A 13,162-nucleotide genomic window follows, 5' to 3' on the forward strand; every position below is an offset into this window, starting at 1 on the left:
AGCATGCCTTAACTCCATGGAAAGGCCAGCTTGTTTTGGACCTTGAAGCTTCAACTGGCTTTGCAAAATAAAAAGATACAGTAATAGAAAAAAATGTTTCTACACTCATCCCTAACCCACTCCCCCATATTCTTGTCCCTGGGACCAAGAAATAACTACTGTTAAGTATCACAAGGAAAGAAAAATGTTGTTATTGTCAGAGCAATCTTCATTTTTCCCAATTTGAATATTGACAGCAAAGTCCTCGTGTGTTTTTCAGTGCATTCAATTTGAATTTGTGCTACAGTTTTGACTTCCTGCTGATTATAGGTATAATCATTCATTTGGGGCACAAGAAAAGTGAAACCTCATATGTAAATAAGGAACCTGCCTTCAAGAAAGCTCTGTTGAGAAACAGTGGCTGCCTGTCTGGGAACAAAGACCAACTCTGCACGGGATCAGGACCACTGGCCTCTTGCCTTAGCTCTCTTCCTAACTCACTACAAGCCTTCTCTCAATTCCCTGGCCTTCTCTGGGTCTCAATTTCCTATCTTCTTAGTTTCCCAGCATTCTACAGACAAGACTTCCCCCTACATCCCCCGGAAGTTCATAGACACAAGTTTAAAATCCCTGAAATGAGGATGTGAGTCCCAGTTCTCCCTCTGTCTAGCTGTGTGACCTTGGATAAATCATTCTACATCTCTGAGCCCTATATCTGGCATCCAGAGAGTGGAGATTAGAATTTGCCACACTAAGTAGGGCTTCTTTGGTTGATATCTGCAGACCAGCCACCTAAAAATTGGAGGAGAGCATTGAACTAGAAGACATGTACACAGAGTTGCTTTGTAAAATAAATAACACAAACCTGGAAGCATTAGAATGGCAAACTGGACCACAGCTCTTTTTCAGCTGTAACTTGATTCTCAAGCCTAAATTATAGAGTGGAGCCTCAATAGATTGAGCAACTTGAGAACAAAACAACTGAGAGGCAGTTGAAAATTAAAGATATTCACCCACAGGAATAAAACCAATAATTGAGAGTTCTACAGAGCCATCTAAACAGAGGTCAGTGAAAAGCTTTCAGAATCTCAGATTTATTCTAATACTGAGAATTACTACTATGAGATTGTAAAAGCTTTTGTAACTTCTCTGCGTTTGTGATTTTGTCACTCCTCAGCTGTTTCCCTAGTGTGATTAGTAGTTTAAAAAAATCATAAAACTGGAAAGTATCTATATACTGATCAGGAACAGCCAGTTATTTGGGAGCTGGCAGAAGTGGCCTCTTGTTACCCTGCTGGACTGCCTGAAAATGAAGGTTTGTGATCTGGAATAGCAGCAGAGATGTAAAGAAAAGAAAAAAATAGAAGTTCTTCCTAATGACTATTATTTACAAGCCAGTAATTATGTACTAGGCATTTTTCTCATGCATTTTCTCACTTAACAGCCCTACACAATAAGTACTAACGTTATCCCCATTTTACATTTTGAGGAAACTGAGATTCAGAAAAGGATAGAACAAATAACTCACCTGAGATTCTACAAGAAAAACAAAAATCTCACAAAATGGCAGAGGTAGGATATAATCAGGAGCCTTTGCACTCCCTGACTCAACTCTTTCAGCTCCCACCTAATGCCACCCAACAGGCTATGAGAAGAAAGGACTAGAAAGAAAGGATAGGGATTTGGGATGTTATAGAGGCAGTGAACATGAGCCTGAGATACAATCAGTAGGGAACTTAATCCCAGCCCACCTGATTTTATTTAGGAAATGGCATAGTTATGTAGCTTTTTATGCCCTGGCTTTGGAGTCCCTACCCAGTAGAGATGAGGCCTTTTGGGAGAAACTGGGGGCCATTTCACACATTCCTGCTACCAAGCAAGAAATAAAATTAATCCCAGCTGGGTGCAGAGGCTCACACCTGTAATCCCAGAACTTTGGGAGGCCGAGGCAGGTGGATCACAAGGTCAGGAGTTTGAGACCAGCCTGGCCAATATGGTGAAACCCCGTCTCTACTAAAAATACAAAAAAAAAAAAAAAAAAAAAATAGCCAGGTGTGGTGGTGGGTGCCTGTAGTCCCAGTTACTCAGGAGGCTGAGGCAGGAAAATCACTTGAACCCAGGAGGCAAAGCTTGCAGTGAGCCGAGACCATGCCACTGCACTCCAGCCTGGGTGACAGAGGTGAGACTCTGTCTCAAAAAAAAAAAAGAAATGAAGAAATAAAATTAATCCCATGGGCGAAAAGTATGATCAGAGTTCCTAGGTATCTTGAGGTATGAGTTTGTATCACTCTAATAGATTTGGGGGGAGTGGGACCTATGTCTTATTTTCATGTGAGTTGTTACTGTTGTTTTATCTGTTTGTGCTTGTACTTGTTACTGAATTATAGCTCCTAGCCATTTGGGGTTTTGTAGAATATTTAGAGAATTGAATGAAAGTCCTGGACTTTGCCCCAGAAAAATGTGTGTGCACACATACATACAATTATGCATATCATTTCAGGAGGGTCAGGCCCTTCCTGCAAGAAGCTCATCTACAGATATCCCCCATCCAGGAGTCCTTAGACACAGTTTAAAATCTCTAAAAGCTGGGTATGACTCCTAGCTCTCCCGCTGTTCAGCTGTGTGATCTTTTTTTTTTTTTCCTGTTTTTTTTTTTTGAGACGGAGTCTCGCTATTTCCCCCAGGCTGGAGTACAGTGGCGCGATCTCGGCTCACTGCAAGCTCCGCCTCCTGGGTTCACACCATTCTCCTGCCTCAGCCTCCCAAGTAGCTGGGACTACAGGCGCCCGCCACCACACCTGGCTAATTTTTTGTATTTTTTAGTAGAGACGGGGTTTCACTGTGTTAGCCAGGATGGTCTCGATCTCCTGATTTCGTGATCTGCCCACCTCGGCCTCCCAAAGTGCTGGGATTACAGGCTTGAGCCACTGTGCCTGGCCTCCTAAAGTGCTGGGATTACAGGCTTGAGCCACTGTGCCTGGCCAGCTGTGTGATCTTAAGACAAGTCACTCTACATCTCTGAGCTCCATTCTAGGCAGCCATAAAGTGGAGGCAAGAAATTGCTACCCTGGGTCATGCTAATTTTAGAGAACAATGATTGACAAGACCCTCTTTAAGGATTTAAATCAGCCCCCAACCACAGAAGCTTTGCCATCGAAAATTACATGAAAAAATGGAGAGGGAATTGTGGATTGTTAGCCAGAGAAAGAAAAACCCATAGACGCCTGTAGGCCCTCTGAAGTGGGTTGGAAGGGTTTTCATGTGAAGGAAGATGTAGTCTTATTCTGTAAGAGGCACCAGAGGGGAGACCAGGAGGAAGCAGAGTGGCATGGTGTTAGAGTGATTTGGAGTTGAAAAGACATGGTTAAATCCAGGTCGGCCATTTACCGGACAAGTTTTTAATCTTCAAGGGCTCTAAAATGGAGGTGAGGAGATAATGGTACCCATTTCTTAGGAATGTGGTGACAATCAAAAGAGATAATACATGCAACGTGCGTGGTGTTAAAACAAGGCAGACCTACAACGGTAGGTGTTAGCTTCCCTAATAAAGTCTCTGACCCTCCATTTCTTTACCTATAAAATGAGGATAATATCTGTAGCTGCCTAGGAGGTTGTTGTGAGATTCAAATAAGAAAATTAATGCAAAAACGCTGAGCACAGTACCTAATGCATAGATAAATCCTCGGTGGATGTTAACCACAATTATCACTATGAATGTTTCATTACCAAAAAAAACAGTGGAAAGAGAGGAAGTAGGGAGTGAAAGAATTTTATTTCTATCTGTTTTTATGTACCCCTAACAAAAAAGCATGCGTGTAATGTTTGTGTAATTTAAAATAAATGAATGGTAGTTAAAAGAATATGACTTTTAATTTCAGATTAGAGAACCAGATAAAATAAAATGATACCTAAAGAGTGTAGAATCAGAGCTAGACATCCCAGACCTGACACCTGAGAGCTGTGTGGCCTTGGGAGATTTTGATAAAACAAAAATATGAGCATCTGCTAAAGAGGGATTAAATGAAGTGGCCCAGGAAGATGGCTTGACACAGACCTAGAACATAACACGTGCGCAATAAACCCTGCTTTTCATCCCTAATGACTAAATGTTCCATAGAGACTGACTGGCCTTCTTACACCAAGCTCCTCTTCACCAGAGCAGCAAGTGTTCTCTCTTCTGGGATTTGGTCAAGGAGGAGAGAAATGAAAACTATAAAGAAGCTTATGGAAGGTAAACATCACATGACCTCTTGTTCCCTTGTAATTCAATGTAAAATAGTCCAAGATTTAAATGGAATAAAGGATGATGGTGTTAGAATGTTCTCCCTACTTTCCATCACCTTTCCAGTCACTGTCATCTCTTTCTTTGTCAGAAAATAGTCCCCCACCCTTACCCCATCCCATAGACAAAGAGGGTTTGGATCTTTGGCACCCCATTTCCCTTAAATTATCAACTCCTAATCCAGATTTTCTGTTTTCCCACTGTATGAGTTAGTGCAGGCCAAAGCGTCTTAATATCAGGGCCCCCTTGCATTTCATCCTAAGTTACAGTCTTACTTTAAAACCTATCCCCTTCCATTCACTCTTGTCTGTTTCCTCCAACTCTGAGCTTTTTTTGTTTGTTTGTTTTGAGACAGAGTCTCGCTCTGTCGCCCAGGCTGGAGTGCAGTGGCACGATCTTGGCTCACTGCAAGCGCCGCCTCCCAGGTTCACGCCATTCTCCTGCCTCAGCCTCTCGAGTAGCTAGGACTACGGGCGCCCGCCACCACGTCCAGCTAATTTTTTTGTATTTTTTTTTTTTTAGTAGAGACGGGGTTTCACCATGTTAGACAGGATGGTCTTGATCTCCTGACCTCGTGATCCGCCTGCCTCGGCCTCCCAAGGTGCTGGAATTATAGGCATGAGCCACCGCGCCTGGCCTCTTCTGAATTTTTGAGAGTGATGCTACATTGTCTCCTTCACAGAATTAAATGATGCCTGTTTCCTGGCTAATAAACATATAGAAAGGAGCTCAAACTCTCTGTTAATCAGGATAAGAAAAGAACAAGAGGGGCCAGGCAAGGTGGCTCATGCCTGCAACCCCAGCACTTTGGGAGGCCGAGGCAGGTGGATCACCTGAGCTTAGGAGTTCAAGACCACCCAGGGCAACGTGGTGAAACCCCATCTCTACTAAAATACAAAAATTAGCCAGGCATGGTGGCATGTGCCTGTAGTCCCAGCTACTCAGAAGGCTGAGGCACGAGAATCACTTGAGCCCAGGAGGCGGAGGTTGCAGTGAGCGGAGATCGCACCACTGCACTCCAACTTGGGCTACAGAGTGAGGCTCTGTCTCAAAAAAAAATAAAAAAGAAAGAAAGAAAAAAGAAAAGAACAAGATGACATTTTCTTCTCATAAGATTGAAAAAGTTAAACAAACAGTCATATCAAGTGTAGGGAGAATATGGGAAAGCAGATACTCTGTGGGTGGAAAAATAAATTGGCACAGCCTTTTCTGAGAACATTTTTCTACAAGCTATTAAATTTAAAGGTGCACATTTCTTTTAACCAGCAATTTTTACTTTTTGGTCACCATCCTAACTACAGAAACACTTGCATGAATGGTTAGGGAGGTATGCATGTGCTAGGATGTTCACTGCAGCACTGTTTATAAAAAGGAAACATTGAAACAACCTAAATGCCCCTCAACAGACAAGAAATACTGTGAGTACTCATAATGTGAAATATTACACAGCAATTTGACATGTATCTACATAGATTAAAGAAGAAAGTGGTCCAATATATAACAATAAGTGAATAAAACAAAATGCAGAATGCTGCATATAGCATGATAACATTGTCTAAAGACATGCACAAAACTGAACTGTGTATTTCTATAGCTATGTAGACACATAAGGGAATGGAAAAAAGACCTAGAATGATCATCTTCAACTAATAACAGTTATTATCTCATGGCAGGGGGCTGGGATTGAAGACAAGGAGAGAAAGAGAATTTTATTTCTATCTGTTTCTATGCACTCCTAACAAAAATGCATTAGTGTGACATTTGTGTAATTTAAAATAAAAAAACAAAATTTGAAATATGAATAGGTGGTTTTCCTACTATCATTCCTGGCATCAGGTCAGCAGTTGCTAAGGAAGAAGGAAGATTTCAACAGAGGGACTTCAGAGATGAGCAGAGGAGAGGATAAGCCAGCACTGATGCTTGCAGCATGTTTTGCTTCCACTCCAGCTGGCGGGAGGATGTGGTACGTGGCCACGAAGGAGCCAGAATAGTTGAATCCCAAGACAACCAGATAGATGACAGATTGTTTCCACATCCAAAGACAAGCCACTCATGAGAACACAGCCCCAGGCCAGGCAAGGTGGCTCTAGCACTTTGAGAGGCCAAGGCAGGAGGATCACTTGAGGCCAAGAGATTTGAGACCAGCCTGGGCAACATGGTGAGACCTCATCTCTACAAAAAAAAAAAAAAAAAAAAAAAAAAAAAAAAAAAAAAAAAAAGCGAGATTCTGTCTCAAAAAAATAATAATAATAATTAATAAAGTAAAATAAAATAAAAAAAATCACAGCCTCCTTACCTCCAGGCTGAGGAGAAGACACAGAATCACTCGTTTTCCACATTGACACGTGGGATGTTGATGGGAGATCCCAAACTTTGGACTCTTTGGAAAAACAAAGGAAAACAGAAAACAGACTTAGGTAAATGCTTGTCTTCCTGCTTTTGGTACTCAACTGTCCCTATACTGACTTCTGTCATTGAAAACAAAACAAAACAAAACAAAGTATGTGCCAGACACTGTCTTAAGTGACCTACATGCATTCTGTCATTTAATCCTTAGAAAGGTGTAAACACAGGATAGGTGTTATTCCCAGTTTACCAGTGAGGAAACTAAGGCCCAGAGAGATTAGGTAGCTTAGCTAAAATCACACAGCAGGAAAGAGGCAGGATTTGTGTTTAGGCAAAGTGAAGCTGGAGCACCCACATAAATCACTCTATCATACTGTGTCCCTGTGCTGTACTATCACAAACGCTGACTTACTTACCTTACAGATGTCTGTTTTCCCTTGCTAGATTATTAGCTCCATTATGGTAACACCTCCCATGTGAGTGCTTACAAATGTGCCAGACACTCTTCTAAGTCCTCACATGCATGAAGTTATACAACTCTACAACAAACCTAGGAATATAAACTGAGGGCAGGGACCCCCAGCAAAAAGTAATAGAACTGGGAGTCAACCCCAAGTGCTCCTCTCTAGCACCCCAATCGTGATGCCAATCGTGTCTTATTTCAGGGTATACCCCGTCCCAGGCCCCAGTAACTACCTAAAGAAGTTTTGATGGGTAGATGACAGGATAAATAATGAAAGAGTGACCAATTCTCGCTCCACTCTAAAAAGCCAATGCATTGAATTAGTAAACCCCTCAGCAGTCTCAACAAAGAAGATTTGCGTGCATGAAATCAGAATGAGACAGCTAAGTGCTACTTAGCCTAGAGTCTAAAAGCAAACATCCTAGAGATGTACCATGAGCTACTGCAGAGAATTGCACCAATCAAGAAGGGTCTTCCTTTTCCCTACCTCCCTCCTCCTCCTCCTCCTCCTCCTTCTTCTCTCTCTCTCTCTCTCAGCCACAAGAAGGAACAAACTACAAAGGCTGCCTTGAGGCCAATTTGCCACAGGGGGATTTTATGGCAAAAAAGACCCAAAGAGGTTGTCAGTCATCTGATTCAGCAAGACTTTTAGTAATTTCCTTCTCCTCAGTACAAAGGGTGAGGGAGGACAGAGAGAGTGAGTGTCTGCACACCTTTGGATGTCAGCAGGACAGTGTCAGCAGAAGTAGACTCAGCACTACTCCAGGAATCACTGGGGAGGACAGTTTCTGGTTCTGGAAGAGAAAAAAGTTGGATAAAAGGCAGCTGAAAAGTAGTTATTGTGTTTGTGGTGGGTGGTGGGATTTGGGATTATCTTTTTTTAATTAATTAATTTTTTGAAACAGAGTCTTGCTCTATCACCCAGGCTGGAGTGCAGTGGCACAATCTCTGCTCACTTCTGTCTCCACCTCCCAGATTCAAGAGATTCTCCTGCCTCAGCCTCCCGAGCAGCTGGGATTACAGGTACCCGCCACCATGCCTGGCTAATTTTGTATTTTTAGTAAGAGACGGGGTTTCACCATGTTGGCTGGGATGGTCTCAAACCCCTGACCTTAAGTGATCCACCTGCTTTGGTCTCCCAAAGTGCTGAGGTTACAGGCATGAGCCACCACACCTGGCCACTTTTTTTTCTAATTTATCTAATTCTTTAAAAGACAGAGTCTCACTATGTTGTCCAGGCTGGAACTGACTTCTTGGGCTCAAGGGATCCTCCTGCCTCAACCTCTGAAGTAGCTGGGATTACAGGCTCACATCACCATGTTCCAGGGTATTTTTATGGCTGTCTTTGTGCTTCTTTATATATTTCAAGTTTTCTTCAAGGATTGCAAGTAATTTTTAGAATCAAGGAATAGAAACTACAAATGTTGTGTTTTATGGTAGTTATTTATTTTAAAACCCAAAGGAATAAAAAAATACATACAAGAATTGATTGGTTTAGGGTTCATGGATTTTAGGTACTATTCAGAGTATAATAGAATTAGCCAATTCAATTTTGTAAAGCTATTGGAATTATCCAAGACTTATTGAGGCAGCTGAAATGTCTAAGAAAGCCTTCAAGCTATCTCATGATTGCTTTCCCAATTCTTACTGCAGAATCAGAGTCTGACATACAGTGACAGCCTTGACAAGCCCCCCTAAGCAATGGAGCAAGTCACTCAGTGAGAGGTACAAGTTGCAGGGTCAAGAATTCCAGGGGAAAAAAAAGAAACAAGGCTAGAACTAGTTCACCATCAGGGGATATTTTAAAGGCGTCTGGAGGTCTTTCCTCAACCAATCTCTAATGCTCAGGCAGCGACTTAACCCCTGAAAGAATGGAACTGGAGTCTGACCAGGAGTGACCTTTCCTGGTTCTTCAATAAACATCTCTTGCAAGACTCCTTAGAGGTCAATTGGAGAACCCAAAATGCTGACTTTTCAAAAACACTAAGGAAAAGGCAGAAGAAAAGAGAAACCATAAAAAAAGAAAAGGAACAATTTGGTGAAAACACCTCCTCGTACACACACACACACACACACACACACACACACATCCATGCCTACTGTGAAGGAATAAATTGTGTCCCCTCAAAATTCATATGTTGAAGTGCTAACCCTCAGTACCTTGGATGCAAATGTATATTGAGATAGCGCCTTTAAAGAGATAGTTAAGGTAAAATGAGGTCATATCAATGGACCTTAATCCAATACAACTGGTATTCTTACAAGAGATTAGGACATGGAAGGACAGGCAGAGGGAAGACAGCCACCTGCAAGCCAAGGAGAGAGGACTTAGAAGAAACCAACCCTGCTGACACCTTGACCCAGGACTTGTAGAACCCAGAGCAGTGCGAAAATAAATTTCTGTTGTTTAAGCTACCCAGTCTGCGGTGTTTGTTTGATAGGCCTAGCAGACTAATATACGCATGTGTACACGCACACACTCACACACACACTGAGAGAGAGCAAGTCACTGGGCTGCCTCATTCAGTGAGACAGCACTGTTCTAAGAAACCCAAGATACATCTGCGTACCTGCAGTGAGGATGGGCCCTTCCTTAGAAGGCTCGGGAGTCAGAAGACCTGTGGCTTCCTCCGGAAGGGTGCTTGGGGTTGGTGAAAGGCACGTGTTTGCTGTTGTGAAGACGGCAATGGTTGTCATCTGGAGTGGTGTTCCGGTTGTGAGATCGGGTGTGGTCACGACTGTTGTTGGAAGTGCAGCTGGGGTTGTTGTCATTTGTGGGGTGGTGGTGGGGCTCGTTGTTGTTGTTCTGCGTGTGGTGGTGGTTGCTGTTCTGTGCGTGGTTGTCGAGGCTGTAACCAACAACAGACATGTTTGGCACCAAGCGGAGATGGAGGAAAAAGAAAATAATGCAAGTATATCTGGGACCCATCCATTTCTGTTGCCCTCACCTGGTCCACTGGCCTGGACGATTGTAATGCCCAATAAAATTGTGTTTCCTGCCCCCACCCTGACATGTTCCTTCCAATCTATTCTTCACACATTGGCTACATAATCATTTAAAATGTTGTCCAGGCGCAGTGGTTCACACCTGTAATCCCAGCACTTTGGGAGGCCGAGGCGGGTGGATCACTTGAGGTCAGGAGTTCGAGACCAGCCTGGTCAACATGGTGAAACCCTGCCTCTACTAAAAATACAAAAATTAGCTGGGCCTGGTGGCGTGTGCCTGTAATCCTAGCTACTCAGGAGGCTGAGGCAGGAGAATCGCTTCAACCTGGGAGGCAGAGGTTGCAGTGAGCTGAGATAGTGCCACTGCATTCCAGCCTGGGCAACAGAGTAAGACTCCATCTCAAAAAAAAAAAAAGTCAAATATAATTATGTCCATCCCCTGCCTAAATCTTTTACTGGGTCCTCCTTGCTCTTAAGATAAAGAACCCAGTCCTGCACCTTGGCCTGCAAGCTACAAGCCTCCATTTGACCCCATCTTGCCTTTCTTTCCAATCTCATATCTCCACCCGCCCCCGCTATCACTTTTTCCCACCCAACTGGCATTTATTTAGCTCTTTGAATATATCAGCAACCTTCCCGCTGCACGAACCTTTGTACCTGCTGCTTCCTATTCTCATTCTTCATGAGGCTGACTTCTACTTCACTCTCATGTCTCAGCTAAAAGGTTACTTCTGCAAGGAGGCCATGTAGATTCTCCAATAATGATTAGGCTTTATTATATGCTCTCATAGTTTACCTCCACAGCCTTTATTGCATTTCATAATTGCACATTTATTTCATTGCTATTGTTTAAAGCCTGTTTATCCCATTAAACTTTAAGCACCATGAGGGAAAATCTGACATTTATTTTGTTCTATGCTACAAATCCAATAACTATCACAGTGTCTTGCATATAGTAGGTGCTCCAAAAACATTGCATGAATACATAAATCAGTGCATCAAAAGTGAGCTCAAAGTATGCAACCTAGAGTGAGAATGTGGTCTCTTTCAGACAGTAAAGACTGGTTCACACCAACACCACTCACCTCCTACCTATCTGATTTGAGCTTCATTAGCCACCGTTTATTCGACAGATCTCATCCTCCCTAGAATATGCCAAATTTCCATTGACTCTAATGGACCAGAAAGACACCATTTGTTCCAAGTGAACTTCGAAATGACCTCATAATATATAAAGGTCAAGTATTTTATAAAATAGTAGCTGTTTATACCCAACTTGAAAAGAGAAGACTTGAGTGGGAGTCATCTAACTTCAATAAACCTCATTTCTCTCTTCTGCAAAATTGGAATAGCTTTTATCTCAGAATGTTGCCTTAAGAGAAAGACATACTAATATGTATGTAAGTTCTTAAATTAGAAGCATTTACATCAGTTGGCCTCAAATTTTAGAGTGCATTAGTGTCACCTGAAAACTTAAGACTATAGGCCGGGTGTGGTGGCTCATGCTTGTAATCCCAGCACTTTGGGAGGCCGAGGTGGGTGGATCACTTGAGGTCAGGAGTTCAAGACCAGCCTGGCCAACATGGTGAAATCTCATCTCTACTAAAAATACAAAATTAGCTGGGTGTGGTGCCAGGTGCCTGTAATCCCAGCTACTCAGGAGGCTGAGGCAGGAGAATCACTTGAACCGGGAAGTAGAGGTTGCAGTGAGATGAAACTGTGCCACTGTACTCCAGCCTGGGCAACAAGAGCAAAACTCTGTCCAAAAAAAAAAAAAAAGAGAGAGAGAGAGAGAATATAGATGTCTAGATTCCTGTCTTCCAAAGTGCCCATCCAGTTAGGAATAGAGCCCAAGGATCCTCCAGGTGACACTGATGCAGGTGGAATACAGAGCTCATTTTGGGAAGCTCTATGCTGGACAAGCCCTAAAGGTAATTATTGTTAGCATTATTCAACCATAGGCTCAATGCAGCTCAAATTTTTGAAGTCCCACCATATCCCAAATTTCATCAAAAGCAAGTGATAGTAACAGAAGAAAAACCTCCTGAAAACTGCTATGACTGTGTCCAAATCTCATGCCCTTTCTCCCCTGCCAGAAGTGGCAAACTGTTGGTTTACTGGTTGAAGGTGACCCCTGAATACATTTTATTTAGTTCATGCAGTTTTTTTATTATTTTGAAATCTGGCAACATGTAAAAAATCAACAGAGTTCACATTAAACTTGATAGGTCTGAAAACACTGGACCCAAATATCTGCAAGGTGGTAATCCCCTAGATACGTAGCAGCTGCCTCTTCAGATTGACCCTGCAATTCACGAGTTCCCTTTCCACCTTCCACTCATTTCTGTGGCTGCTTTTGTATTTACTTGCCTACTTCAAACCACGGCACTTTATTTCAAATTCAATCTTCCCACTCACTGTGAAAGCAACTCCAACCTCTTCACCACCATCCACTGATCCGATTATCCATTAACCACTGAATCTCTCCTTCCGCAGGCATGAGGCCCTTCGTTTGCTTACCTCTCTGTAGATTCAGGCGCACGTTTATCTTTACATCGTTGAACCAGCCAGGCACTTCTATGCGGCAGCAGTACACACCGCTGTCACTTTCACTGGGGTTTAAGATGGTCAAGGAGACATCACCTCTCGGGATAGTCCCCTGAAGTCTATATTTTGCTGACTTTCTTGAGGTCACCCTCGTTCCATCAGTGCGGATGAGCGCCTCCTTGCAACCGGAGTAGGGGCACTGGTCTTTCCCCCAGCACATGCTGTTGCTGTTGTGAGACCAGGATGAGTACAGACAGGGCAAAGTCACCCGGTGACCCAAAACCTCCGTCACAACAGTCTCTGAAGTGACTGGTGCTGCAAGGAAAAATGCGAAATTTAGGTCCTGCAGTACTGAAATCTCTCAAACATGCTACACAGTTTTTGTGCTAATAGATGCTTCCAGGAAGATGAAGAGAGCTGTAGTCTATGTTTCTTTTCTTTCCTTTTTTTTTTTTTTTTTTTTTTTGATACAGGGTCTTGCTTTGTCACCCAGGCTGTAGTGCAGTGGTGCAATCATGGCTCACTACAGCCTCGACCTCCCAGACTCAATCCATCCTCCCACCTCAGCCTTCTGAGTAGCTGGGACCACAGGTGCGTGG

At 42.9% G+C, this 13,162-nt stretch overlaps 1 protein-coding gene across 3 annotated transcripts in view; it reads right to left on the minus strand.

The window, feature by feature from the left end:
• Nucleotides 1–13,162, minus strand: part of TIMD4 (T cell immunoglobulin and mucin domain containing 4) — a 43,750-nt gene that overhangs the window by 22,419 nt on the left and 8,169 nt on the right. Inside the window, exons 2-5 of one of the 3 annotated variants that reach the window (XM_024928839.5) lie at nucleotides 12,537–12,878; nucleotides 9,641–9,919; nucleotides 7,784–7,864; nucleotides 6,558–6,641 (exon numbers count right to left, since the gene is read on the minus strand). In XM_024928839.5, coding sequence (XP_024784607.2) covers nucleotides 6,558–6,641; nucleotides 7,784–7,864; nucleotides 9,641–9,919; nucleotides 12,537–12,878 — 786 coding nt within the window. Of the gene's footprint in view, nucleotides 1–4,418; nucleotides 6,642–7,783; nucleotides 7,865–9,640; nucleotides 9,920–12,536; nucleotides 12,879–13,162 lie in introns of those variants that run through there. The other 2 variants (XM_034960870.3, XM_034960871.4) reach the window with 2 other exon arrangements.

This window comes from Pan paniscus, chromosome 4 (assembly GCF_029289425.2).
Source record: "Pan paniscus chromosome 4, NHGRI_mPanPan1-v2.0_pri, whole genome shotgun sequence".
Taxonomy (NCBI): Eukaryota; Metazoa; Chordata; class Mammalia; order Primates; family Hominidae; genus Pan; species Pan paniscus.